This window comes from Anolis carolinensis, chromosome 5, assembly GCF_035594765.1.
Source record: "Anolis carolinensis isolate JA03-04 chromosome 5, rAnoCar3.1.pri, whole genome shotgun sequence".
NCBI classification, from domain to species: Eukaryota; Metazoa; Chordata; class Lepidosauria; order Squamata; family Dactyloidae; genus Anolis; species Anolis carolinensis.
In genome coordinates, this window is record NC_085845.1 from 14,609,542 (window position 1) to 14,622,584 (window position 13,043).

General features: G+C 39.6%; 1 protein-coding gene across 1 annotated transcript in view; it reads right to left on the bottom strand.

The window, feature by feature from the left end:
- The window catches only part of antxr2 (ANTXR cell adhesion molecule 2), a 141,621-nt gene that overhangs the window by 78,286 nt on the left and 50,292 nt on the right, over window positions 1-13,043 (bottom strand). Inside the window, exon 10 of the mRNA XM_062981465.1 lies at window positions 12,830-12,899. Within this exon, the coding sequence (XP_062837535.1) occupies window positions 12,830-12,899 (70 nt within the window). The remainder of the gene's footprint in view (window positions 1-12,829; window positions 12,900-13,043) is intronic.

A 13,043-nucleotide genomic window follows, 5' to 3' on the forward strand; every position in this document is an offset into this window, starting at 1 on the left:
ATTGGCAGAAATGTATCCAATTGTCTGGTGATTATGTCGAAAAGTGAATAGTGGTAGTTAAAGAGCACATTCTAAGGATTATTTCTGCGATTGATGTATTAAAATATTCCCATCCAAACCCAAGTAACGAAGGTGGAGGCATTACTTTTCATTCAACCCTGTACTATCTTGATCACCCCGAGTATGTTTTAACTTGTCAATATCTATGGATCCCCTGCACCACCAGATATGTTGACATAGGGCCCTTCCATATAACCCAGAATATCAAGGCAGAAAATCCCACAATATCTGCTTTGAACTGGGTTATCTGAGTCCACACTGCCATATATTCCAGTTCAAAGCAGATAATGTAGGATTCTATTCAGCTGCATGGAAGTGGCCTAAGACTGATGGGTGCAACAGTCCAACTTTTGGAAGGCCAACTTCTTTCCACTCCTCTTCTAGAACTAAGCAATGGTGAACTTCTTTTAAAAGGAGCAAGAACTGCTTATGACTGTCAATTAATCTTGGCCACAAGAAAAAAACATTTTATTTCTTTGTGTCTGGAGTGGTCTTTTAAAATAAAAAGTAAAAGAGAAAGAGACGACCCACTCCCACCTGTCTCTTCTTCTTTGGACTGAAAAGGGCTTCACCATCTCATGAAATACAGCTGACATTTCAATCCACTGTAACCTATTTGCAAAGTATTCATTTGCGCCTTTCTTTATGAGCATCCAATAAAAGATTGCCATTTTATTACCCATTAAAAAAAGATAGGGAAAAAATTAAATAAAAACGATGAAAGACATTTTGCTGGAAGTAATAAATAATTTACCTCCAATTTCTACGCACTGAAGATTAAACTGGCAACTGCTCAAAAAGTTATTAAAGTGAGGGTGACTAAAGAAGTTCTTTTGGAACTGAGGTGCCAGCATTTTTTAAAAAGAGCAAGGAAATAATTGGGCACTTTCTCAGCATGTCTACTCAGAAGTAAGCCCCACAATTTAATAGGACTTATTCCCACATATTTGCATAATAAGGTTCCATCTTAAAATACTATAAGGGAGTTTTCAGATTTGTGGCAATCCAAACTTTTTGTAAAAGAAGATTAGATTAAGTTGCTTTAGCAAAAATACCATAGTACTCTATGGTATTATGTGGAATTTTGTGGCAATCTAACCTTGTCAACAGCCATGAACATGCATAAAAACACAGGCTCCACAATGAAACATTCATTAGCCATAAGGCTAGCTTGGATGTCAGGTTAAAATGAGCTCATGCATTGAGCTGGCAAGCTACTTCTCAATCGCACTGACTCATCAGGTGCCATTTGGTCATTGAACAAGGGACTTTCCACCCATTGAGTCTTCTGTTTGATTTCAAAAACAAGTCCACAGAAATTATTAGCTTATAAAAATGCTTACTTAGTTCACCAGCTTGCCATGTTCATGCATATATATATCTCTTAGGGGTAATCCAGGGAAATCCGTCATTGTGAAATTGATCACAGAGTTTTCACAGGAGTCTCAGGCTGGATGTACACTGCCAAATAATAGACCCATATAATGAATTTAGCTGCATTATATGGGTCTATAGGAGCCCCCAATGGTGCAGTGGGTTAAACCACTGAGCTGCTGAACTTCCTGACCAAAAGGTCAGCTGTTAAAATGTGGGGAGCGGAGCTCCCACTGTTAGCCCCAGCTTCTGCCAACCTAGCAGTTCAAAAACATGCAAATATGAGCAGATCAATAGGTGGGAAGGTAATGGCGCTCCATGCAGTCATGCCGGCCACATGACCTTGGAGGTGTCTATGGACAACACCAGCTCTTTGGCTTAGAAATAGAGATGAGCACCAACCCCAAGTTGGACACGGCTAGACTTAATGTCAAGGGAAAACCTTTACCTTTACCTTTCTTTACCTATATGGCCATATAATGCCATTCAAAGTGTACTATTTGATAAAGTTCTCTTCAAGTGTTAACCCTCCCAAGAGTTCCATTTACCATCTTTTCCCTTATCCCAAAATTTCTTACCGTGCATGCATATACATCCAAAAGGAAGAGAAATATGGAATAACTGCACAATTAGTGGCAACTGGTAGGTTCCATGTCAGTGGACTGGAAAATCTGTGACTACTTTTAATCTGAATTTCATAAAGCCTTCCAAACTGCTGAATCCTATGACCAACTGTGCTAAAGATCATAATCTCCTATAAAATTTGCACTAAAATCACCATTGGATTCATCTTCTCACCAATATGGAAAATCTTTTTTCTGTTTACCTTTACAAATTCAATCAATCAGATGTGCAACAGTGTTTAATTTTGAAAAGGAAAATTTGCATTTATTCTCCTCTTTTTATTGGTTTCCAAAGGCTGGGATGGACAACTTTGTCTACATCAAATTTCAGAATCCTTTGAAATCCTGAAAAGATTAGTTCAGAACACTGAAAGGAGGAGAGCTGTTTTATCTACGACAGGTGTCCCCAAACTAAGGCCCATGGGCTGGATGCAGCCCTCTAAGGCCATGCCCATATCCTTAGACTGAGGGTTGTCCTAAGTCTGAAACGACTTAAAGGCAATGTGTTGTCGAAAGCTTTCATGGCCGGGATCACAGGATTGTTGTATGTTTTCCAGGCTGTGGGCAAAATGTCATGAGTGAATACTTCTGGAACATGTCCATACAGCCCGGAAAACATACAACAACCCTGACTTAAAGGCACACCACAACAACAACAATCCTAATTAGCTTGATTATCTCATCAGCCAAAAGCAGGAAATGTATGTTGGTTAAAATTGTTCTTCCTTTAATATATTGTATTCTTCTTTCATGTTGTTCTTTCATGCAGTGTGCATAGGAATTCATTCATTTTTTCCCCCAAACTTTCCAAACCATTTTTAGTCCAGCCCTCCAACTGTCTGGGGAATTGTGAACTGACCCTCTGCTTAAAATGTTTGAGGACCTCTAATCTATGGCAACCACTGGAGAATGGGAAGAGGCTTGTGGTATGAAGAGAGAAAATTGCATGGCCCCATGTATCACTGCATCTGGATGTATCCTCTCTTCAAGGGATACATTCCAAGATGTCCTATGGATACCTGAAGTTTGGATAATAATGAATCCCATATTTTGACAATACTTGGCCTGAAAGAAGACCTTAACGTTGAAATGGAAAACCTTGACAGGTCCACAAACATTTTTGGAGCATGGATTAAGTGAAACTTTGGATATCAAGTCTATGGATAAAGGGGGGTGGGGAATTGTACCCAAAGTTGGCTTTGGCCCAGCTTGCCAGTCTACTTCTCAACAGATTGATGCTGAAAAGCAAAGGGTTTCCCATTCCTGCTTTGAGAAAATAAATATGTAGGATTCTCAAAGAAAGCCAGAATGATGTAGTGGCTTGAGAATTGTGCTATGATTCTGGAGACTCGCTTCTGAATCAGTGCTGTGATAGAAGCCCAGTAGGTAATCTGGGGAAGAGACACTCTCTCAGCCTCAAAGGAAAGCAAAAGCAAACACCTTCTGAACAAATCTCCCCAAGAAAACCCCATGATAGATTCATCTTAGAGTTGCCATAAATCAAAAATGATTTGAAGGCACACAACTGATACTCAAACCCTCAGGCCAATCTTCAATATGTCTTCTGCAAATAGCAATGGGAGGGGGAAAACTCTATACTTAGTAAAAATTATTGCTGGAAGTCTCTTTGTAACTCTGCCAACTTTGTCCTGGATTATCAAGGGAATTTGGAAGGGGAAAATGTAAGCATGTGTCAACCGCAACTTCCCAAACAAAATTTCCAAAAGTAAACCTCTTCCTCTTTTCAAGCAATGAAGGAGTCATAGTTCCCTCTTTAATTTCAAATAACTTTTTTTGAAAGCTCACTGAAAGAAGAAGCAGGCCAATGTGTTTGAAAGCATGCTTCACTATACCATATGCCTGCTTAAATCATTTCTATCAAACAAGTTGCAGAGTTCAATTCAGTCTGTTTTTTTCTTTCCTTTTTTGCAACATGCTTACTGGTATTTATCCAATTTGTTCTGTTCCTCTTGCCAAATTGCAGGTTTGAGATCTCAACGAGGCAGAAGGACAGCTGTGCTATTGTTGACCGTCAAGCAAAAATGGGGCAAAAGGTTGCAAATGCATCCCAGATCTTCAGGACACCAATGACATTCGCTTCAGCAATTCTTATGAAGGAGCCAAGGCTTTGAGCTCTTCGGAAGTAAACGTTAGGTATGCTTTTATTTTGTGCCCCCTTCTTTTTCTTTACTCTGCTCTTTCAGCAGCACAAATGTAAACCTCATTTCAAGTTCTCTCCTTCTCATAAAGTAATACTTCCCATCCCATAAACTCTCACTCACTCCAGGCCAGAACATCCAAAACAAAACAAAACTCAAATCTCAGACAAAGGCATAAACAAACAGAGATGCCCTACCAATGTATCAAAGGGTAGAAATGACTTAAATCCTTGGTCTTCTGTTCTGTTGTTGTTCTCCTTCTCTTATTTTCTCTCCTCTTCCCCCTCCCTCTTGCCAGTGCCATTAACAGCAATTTCCCAGCTGTTCCAGCCCCAGCAGCCATACATCACCCAAAGAAACAAGTCTTAAGACAAGATGCCACCATCTTCTGAAGAGGGATGCTTCCAATCTCATCCCAGCACCTCCAAAGAATGAAACATCTGGGTGGCACTTGCTGAAATGCCCTTTGTTTGGGAGAAGAGATCAATCTCCCCTGCTAATGGGCACTTGGCTCCCTTTCCCACACGGGTGGTCTGCTCTATATTCCTCCCCCAACTGCCTTTTCAAACCCAAGAAGCCAAGAGTCCACAGTTATTTCAAAGAATGCCATCTATTTTGTCATCTCCGCCTTGACGAAAACACCATTGTTGAAACAGCACAGAGATGAGGCTGCACTAGATGGAGCAGACTAATGAGCATGGGGCACATGTCCACCGATAACTGCTCTGAGACAATGCAGCTGGCTTGGAGGGCTCGTCCACCAGCATGCTGTTAATTATTTAAAGCAGAGGACAGAGGGAACCATCGTCACATCTGTCACCCACACCCAGGCAGAAGCATCACTGTGCGCAGGACCAGATGTGTTTATTCGGGACGTATACTAACTAGCTTCTTAATGGTTCGGCATCCTTAGCCAAAAGTTAATTAGGAAACTATACTAAACATCCATCACTTTGAATGGCAGCCCCTTTCCTGCCTGTCTTAAAAAATAATAAAAGTAAACTTGGATTGTTTCTCAAAGGCAATTTTTCATCACCAACAGCAATGTGAATTTGAATATATATACACACACACACACACACACACACACATGCAATTTACATATACCTTGGAAAAGCAAATCAAAGTCACTCCACAGTACAAAGGAAAACGTCATTTTAACTTTAGCTGTCAATAATTCAAGGGTACTGTATTTCAACAATTGGCAAATATATACCCAGGTTGTTGTATATGCTCTATATGTCTAAACAATTTAGTCAAAGAATTGAATCCAAAACTCTGGGTCAACTTTTCCATGGGCCAATATAAGAAACCGGAGCCTCGGTGGCACTGTGGGTTAAACCTTTGTGCGGACAGGACTGCTGACCAAAAGTCGGTAGTTTGAATCCAGGATGTGGGGTAAGCTCCCACCTGTCAGCTCCAGCTTCCTATGTGGAGACATGAGAGAGGCCTTCCACAGAATGGTAAAACATCCAGGCACCCCCTGATAAATGTCCTTGCAGATGGCCAATTCTCTCACACCAGAAGCGACTTGCAGTTTCTCAATACACACATACACACACACACACACACACATATAGTGTCAGGAGCGGCTTGAGAAACTGCAAGTCTCTTCTGGTGTTCTTCTTTTGGGTTTTCCCAGGATGGACTAAACTTTTGTCTTTTACGACTCTACTCAGAGAAGGTGGTGAGATACACACACACACACCACCCCCTTCTCCAAGTAGAGTTGTAAAAGACAAAATTTCAGTACATCCTGGGAAAACACAAAAGAACAACTGACCCCCACAACTTTCTCAGCTACAATGCCTGGGCAATGGCATCAGTTGTGAGGGGTGACTGTCCTCCTGAGATGGCAGTGGCCCATTCCAATCTCCATGGTGTGGCTCTTGGCATCCATAGGTCATATCAAAATCCAAATTTTGCGCCCAAACCCTGCCATCAACTATTATATGAAGTTAACTGTTAAATGTGTATATATGTGTATAACTTCAATGGAAACTTTAGAAGTTCTTAATCGGATAAGATTATGTACACATTACTCTCCTCTTCTCTTCTACCAGCTGATCGTAAGCAGTAAAGCTGATCTGTTGGGGCACCTCTACTGACAAATCCTAAAATCAACCAGCAGGTGAGGGATGTACTGGCAGGAGGACATTCTACTACCAGAGATTTCTTCCTAATCCTAACCTCCAACAGCTGGGACACCTAGGACTGTGTCCCATTGAATCATTACTTACTTAAATAATTACTTACTTAAGGCATTACTTAAGAGAAGAAATACATAATACTGTGCTGTACTCTGCTTGCATGCAAATCACTCTAGTTACCATTCTATGGGATAGTCTTTTCTGACTCATATGACGACAGCTGTGGACACAAAGCAGATCACATTCCTCAAATATATCTGGTTTGAGGATCTGACAAACTCCTTGACCTCTTTTTAAGACGGTTGCTGCTATGTGCTAGTAATAAAAATCCTAGATTTCAAAATCAGATTAGTGAGTTGTTTTGGTTTTTTTAATCACTCTCACATGTGTTTCTGAGTTTCTTCACTGAAAGAAATGTGTGCTTTGCACAAAGGTAGAACTAAAGAAATTTTTAAAAAAACTTGCTGTGAGAAGAGGTAGAAGCCCAATAAAGCTGAGACTGCAAAACTGTGGGGTTCAGGAGACAGGGAGGAACAAAACCCTGAATCTTGCAGTAATGCATCGTCCTACAAATCATATCCTGTTTAAATAGACTCATAGTGTCTGGATATGAATAAACTGATATGAAACAATGCACAGTGGCAACATAAGGAAAAAAGAAGAAAAGCTTGGCTGCTGAATGTTAGTTATTTGCATTATATGTATACTGTCCAAATGCTTACATGACATTTTCGCATTTTATCCTCCTTCTAATCCTAGGAAGGAGGGAAGACTAATATAGTAAGACCCCAATAACCATGAAACCCATATCTTGGGGAAATGGTCTTTGCTAGGTCCTCAAAGTGATTCTATTGTATGCTTCCTCCAGACATTACCATAGGTTTAGAACTTGCAAATTCTAAGTTTCTAAGAACTCTATGGAATGCTAGAATTGGAAATCAGGTAACTCAATAGGATTTAGTTTCTCTGTGTTTTCAGGTAACCATGGTATGGCAAGGAATGTATCCTCCACGGATATAGGGGTCTTGCTGTATTCAAAATGATGAATTTCAGGATAATATCAATTTCTACCAAAATGGTCTTCAACGCATTGAAAATATGAACAACAACCACTTCTGAGAGCAAAAACTTTTTTCAATGATACATACTGCCCTCTCAATTCATTTAACAGGAACAATATTCTCACAAGCAGGGCATGATAACAAAAAAAAACCCTGAAATTCTTGAGGAAAATTGCTGTCAACAGAGGGCTTATGTCCCTATAACCAATTTTCAGAGTAGCAAAGATAGACAATGTGACTTTTTTGAACCCAACAGTCAGTAGATTGCTAATGTCAACTGCAGCACCCATGTGGCCACTGCACTGATCATTCTAGCTGTAAATGCTAGGAGATATACAGTAGAGTCTCACTTATCCAACATAAACGGGCCGGCAGAATGTTGGATAAGCGAATATGTTGGATAATAAGGAGAAACTAAGGAAAAGCCTATTAAACATCAAATTAGGTTATGATTTTACAAATTAAGCACCAAAACATCATGCTATACAACAAATTTGACAGAAAAAGTAGTTCACTACTCAGTAATGCTATGTAGTAATTACTGTAATTACGAATTTAGCACCAAAATACCATGATGTATTGAAAACATTGACTACAAAAATGCGTTGGATAATCCAGAACGTTGGATAAGCGAGTGTTGGACAAGTGAGACTCTACTGTAATTCCAATAAGTAACATTTAAAAACTCTGGATTTGGTACTCCAAGAGTATTGTTTTATACTGTTTTTTCACACACACACATGGGAAATTTCTTCCTGCCACTAGAGGTTGCAAAATCTATTTTTACTGATTTTTTTTTCCTGATCCCATGGGGATAGGGGAGATGGAGTAGAGAAAGGAGGAGTTTGCAGCTTGTTGCTGAGTGAGTTAGTCAAGTTCACCCCACTTGAGGAGAATTCTTGGGAGATATCCAAACACAGTGGGGGCTGTGCCAACGGAAAGTCAGAAGTTCAAATATGTACATTTGCTTTCATTGCAGTCAGCCTCCTAACTTGCCAGACACTGCTTGGGCCACACTCTGTAATTCTTAAAAGTCCTTCCAAGACTGTTAAAATCCAAACAAAACTGAGATAAATTTTGCAAGCTGAAACCATTATGTAACATCTGTAACCAATCCCCAGTGGGCCTTGGAGTGCATTGTCTAAGGTCAACCCAACAAGAACTGCCCGGCTATCAAGTCCTCTGCCTGCCGTGCCATTACGATTTGGTGCTGTGCCGACTGCAAGCAACACTTTGTGAGGCTGACAGCCACATTCCAACACAATAAAAATACAGCATGTTCTGATAATTTTCACCAAGGTTTAAAAGACACGCAGCAATAAAGATCCAGCACATTTTGTGTTCATTTGGCAGGCTGCGGGGTGGTGATCATTTTGGAACGAAAACAGATGAGCCCACGTGTGGTGTCTATTATTGGGCTTGTACCATTTCAGACTCCAGTGGAAAGGGGAAGGGACTAAACCGTGTCTCAATGATCCTGCATAATATTCTCCACACAATAAAAAATAATTGATCAGAGCACACTATAACTTATACAATTGCACCCTTCATATTCACCAGAGTTAGGGGCACAAGACCGCTTCAAAAGTGAAAGAAAACTTATCTAGGAATCTTTAAGGCCCTTTCTACACTGCAATATAAAATCCAGATAATCTGCTTTGAACTGGATTATATGACAGTGTAGACTATATAATCCAGTTCAAAGAAGTAATGTGGATTATCTGATTTTATAATCTGGATTATGAGGCTCTGTAGAAGGGGCCAAAGTTGTATCAGCTTCTGAGGTGTGTTTGGTAAAAAGGCCTTTCTTGGTGGCTGTTCCCAGGTCTTGGAACTCCCTCCTTCCCTCCTTGGTCTTCTTTTATTGATAAGTGAAAGTTGCATGTTGCATTTGCATTGCTGCTCATCACGATGTATATTTTGTATTGTTTTATCCTGCTTGCATCCTACTTTTAACTGTTGGATTTTACAGTATTTTGTATTGATGTTTGTTCAATGTTGTTTCTGTAAATGCATATCACCATTGGTCAGAGCATCAATAAATTGATTGATTGGCTGACTGATAAGTGAAAAGTCTGCTATTCTGAATAGTTTAAATGTTTCCATGTTGAGTTAGGCACATTTATGGTATGCAACCCTTGCATTTAACTGTACCACTGCACAACTGCATCTACATCTGTATGTGCATGAACACCCATATATACAAAAATAATTGGGCACACAATTCAACTTCCACAATCTTTAGTCCAAATTGTACAAAAACTGACCAATCGTTTCCACAGGGGAACTTACACACCTGTAGGAGACTAACAAGGTTCTTGTTACTACTTCCGACACTGAAGACAGTGGTCCAGGCTGTGGCACAGGCGGGAGAGCAAGTCAGCTGCAATTAACTGCAATGAATCACTCTGACCAGGAGGTCATGAGTTCGAGCCCCGCTCAGAGCCTATGTCTGTTTGTCTTTGTTCTATGTTAAAAGGCATTGAATGTTTGCCTATATGTGTAATGTGATCCGCCCTGAGTCCCCTTCGGGGTGAGAAGGGCGGAATATAAATGCTGTAAATAAATAAATAAATAAATAAATAAAAAAGACAATCTAAATCTATAATGACCTGAACCCAAAGAGAACCAAGTCTTCTTAACCAAGGAATACTCAACGGCTATTTGCTATTGCCTTCCTCTGAAATATAGCCTAAAGCACCTGGTATTCACTGGCAGTCTCCCATCCGAGTACTAAATTGAGCTGATCCTACTTAGCTTCCCAGATCAGATGGGATTTGATGCCTTTAGGCTATTTGGGCCCTACTGAATTTTTCCAATCGACTTACAATGCCTGCTTAAATGCATGTTTCCACTTTCCCCGTAAGCACTGTATCTTTTCTAGCTTGGATAATGTTAAGGATGGGGGGAAAAAAATCTTTTATATAGATATGTAAGAAACTAAGCCTAAGCAAAAGTGATTTCAAAAGCCTAAGGCATGTCTGAATGTGGGAGGAAGAATTAGCTTTCAGGACTATCGACCTGGCATTCAGTCGCAGTCAGTGACACTTAGAATAAGGACTGGACAACACTTCAGCCACAGAGCTGTTAAGATTGTGCTGTAAATGTTAAAACCAGTGCCTTATTTTATCACCGCATGTAGATCTGCAGTACGCATCTTGACACAAAATTGTAATAATAGTTTGCAAGTGTCACTGATAATGTAAGAATTTCAACCACAATCCCAAAGATCATCCAGAAGGAAGTATGTTAACATGCCTGTTTTTTTATCCCTGCATAACTTACGACAAGACAGACCTTCTCAGAGTTTTTTTTAAACTGGCTATGCATTCATTCTTTTTAAGGTGCTGTCCAAATCTGTTTGGTCACACTTGCCTATTTAAAGCTCATTTCATATGCAGTGAATTTCCTTGGAGAACTGGCACAAAGAAAGTGGGTAAGGAGAGGAGGAGGAGGAGGAGGAAGGACAGCTTTTGAAGCTCAACCAACACTCTTAGAGATATGAAAAATGTGGAGGGAAACAAAAAACATATTCTTTCCCCCACAAAAAAAAATCAAAGAAAGTTTTTTTTGTTTTCACAAATATCCTAGGTTTTCATGTAGTACTGTCCCAGCTTTTTTCCCCAAGTCTATTTAAAACACAGAACAAGCTGCAGCTAAATTATCATTTCCAAAACTGCTGAGAGCTTTAACCCATCTTACTTTTACACCTAAACAGTTTTGCTCTCAGAGTATGTAAGACTAAAGTGTTATCCACCTTAAAAAAGTTCATCTTATTTTCCTGTAAGTGACATTGAGTTGTCTATGATGAGAGAAAGAGAAAATCATATACAGAGGCTCTTAAGGTGCATCATTAGCACAGTTCAATACCATTTTAACTGCTGTAGCTCAATGCTAAGGGATCATGGGAGTTGTAGTTTAGCGAGATCTTTCACCTTCCTGTTAAGGAGTACTGGTGCTTCATCAAATTACAACTCGCAGGTTTGGATAGCACTGAGTCATGGAAATCAAGGGTCCGTCTACACAGCTGAATAAAATTCCACATTTTCTGCCTTGAACTGGAATATATAACCCAGTTCAAAGCTGGTATTGTGGGATTTTCTGCCTTGATATTCTGGGATATAGGTCTGTGTGGAAGGGCCCTTAGTATTCCTAAATGTTAACTGATTTGTAAACAACTGATCCAGTTCATCTACTCTATTTGGAACTAACAGGATTCCCAAACATAATGTCTTTTACTGCCTTAGCAAGATAACAAGAAGCCAATATACATTCATTAGCAAATAAAATTATACTATTATTTGGCATCTGCATGAAATTTACAGAGCAATTTTATGACTTTAAATATTTCAAGATGTCTTTATGGTAAAAACAGGCACAAAGTGGCTGACATAAAAATAACTTTGTACACAAATATTCTCAAGTAAAATCTGCTCCGTTTAATAAGGCTCGTTCCCAGCACTTCTTGCCATTTTGAGGGAAAAGGGGAGAAAACCAACATTGAAAATACAAACATATTTCATCAGAAAGCAAAACAAAATGCATTGTTTACATAGACCTCACACAGCACCCACAATTATAATTTAAGACTAGCAATTTAGGCTTTGTAACAACACTGGGAATTATGGCTTCTGCGGCACATCAAAGTATGATCATTCTCCACTGCTGTAGGTTGGCTTACACAAATGTATCATATTGTAGATTTAATTCAATCCAAAAAAGAAAGCTGTCCATTAGAGAGGGGAAGTATGTTTTCCTCTGAGACTTTCCCATAGGATCACAGAATCATAGAGTTGGAAGAGACCACAGGGACCATTCTAGCATGCAGGAATACACAATCAAAGCAATCAGCCATCTAGCCTCTGCTGAATCTACTTCCCTTGATCTCAACACCATTCTCACATTGATGTAACTTAAAATTGCATTGGCTTTTTAAATTGCGACATCACACTGCTGAGTCTTGGGCCCCATCTATAGTATATATAATGTAATTTGAAACAGCAGTCTAGACTCATATAATGCAATGTAACTATATTGAGCTGCATAGGAGTCTACCCTGACCATATATTGCAGTTTCAAACTATATTATATGGCAGTGTAGAACCAGCTTTGTTTAGCTTGTAATCTATTAAACAATGTGCTGCTCCCTTTCTCTGGATTAGGAAAACTCGAATGATCCAATATTTTATAAAGAGAAATTATCAATTCATAATAGATTCTGACAACAGAGTGAACACATGACCAGACCAGTTATTTGCATGCAGAGAAAAGAGGAAAACTGCTTTTACAAATGGCTTATTTGGCCACAAAGGTGCCTCCATCTAACTATGAGCCTCACCATCTGTTTCATTCCTCCACACATACAGATATGTCTTAATAGAATTACAAGGCCAAATACTTACTGGCCAGCTTCATGGAGAATGGGTGCTGGACAGAGCATAAAATCGGATTCCACCTGCCTGGGTTTTTCATCTGGAAAAAAAAGCATCATATTTTCTCAATGCATTCTACACTTTTCCTAGATGAGAAGTTGATCTTTCAAGTTTATGGCATGTACAAGAGGAAGGCATCCTACAAGTATCTGGGCTCCACAGCTATCTCATTTCTCACACCCCA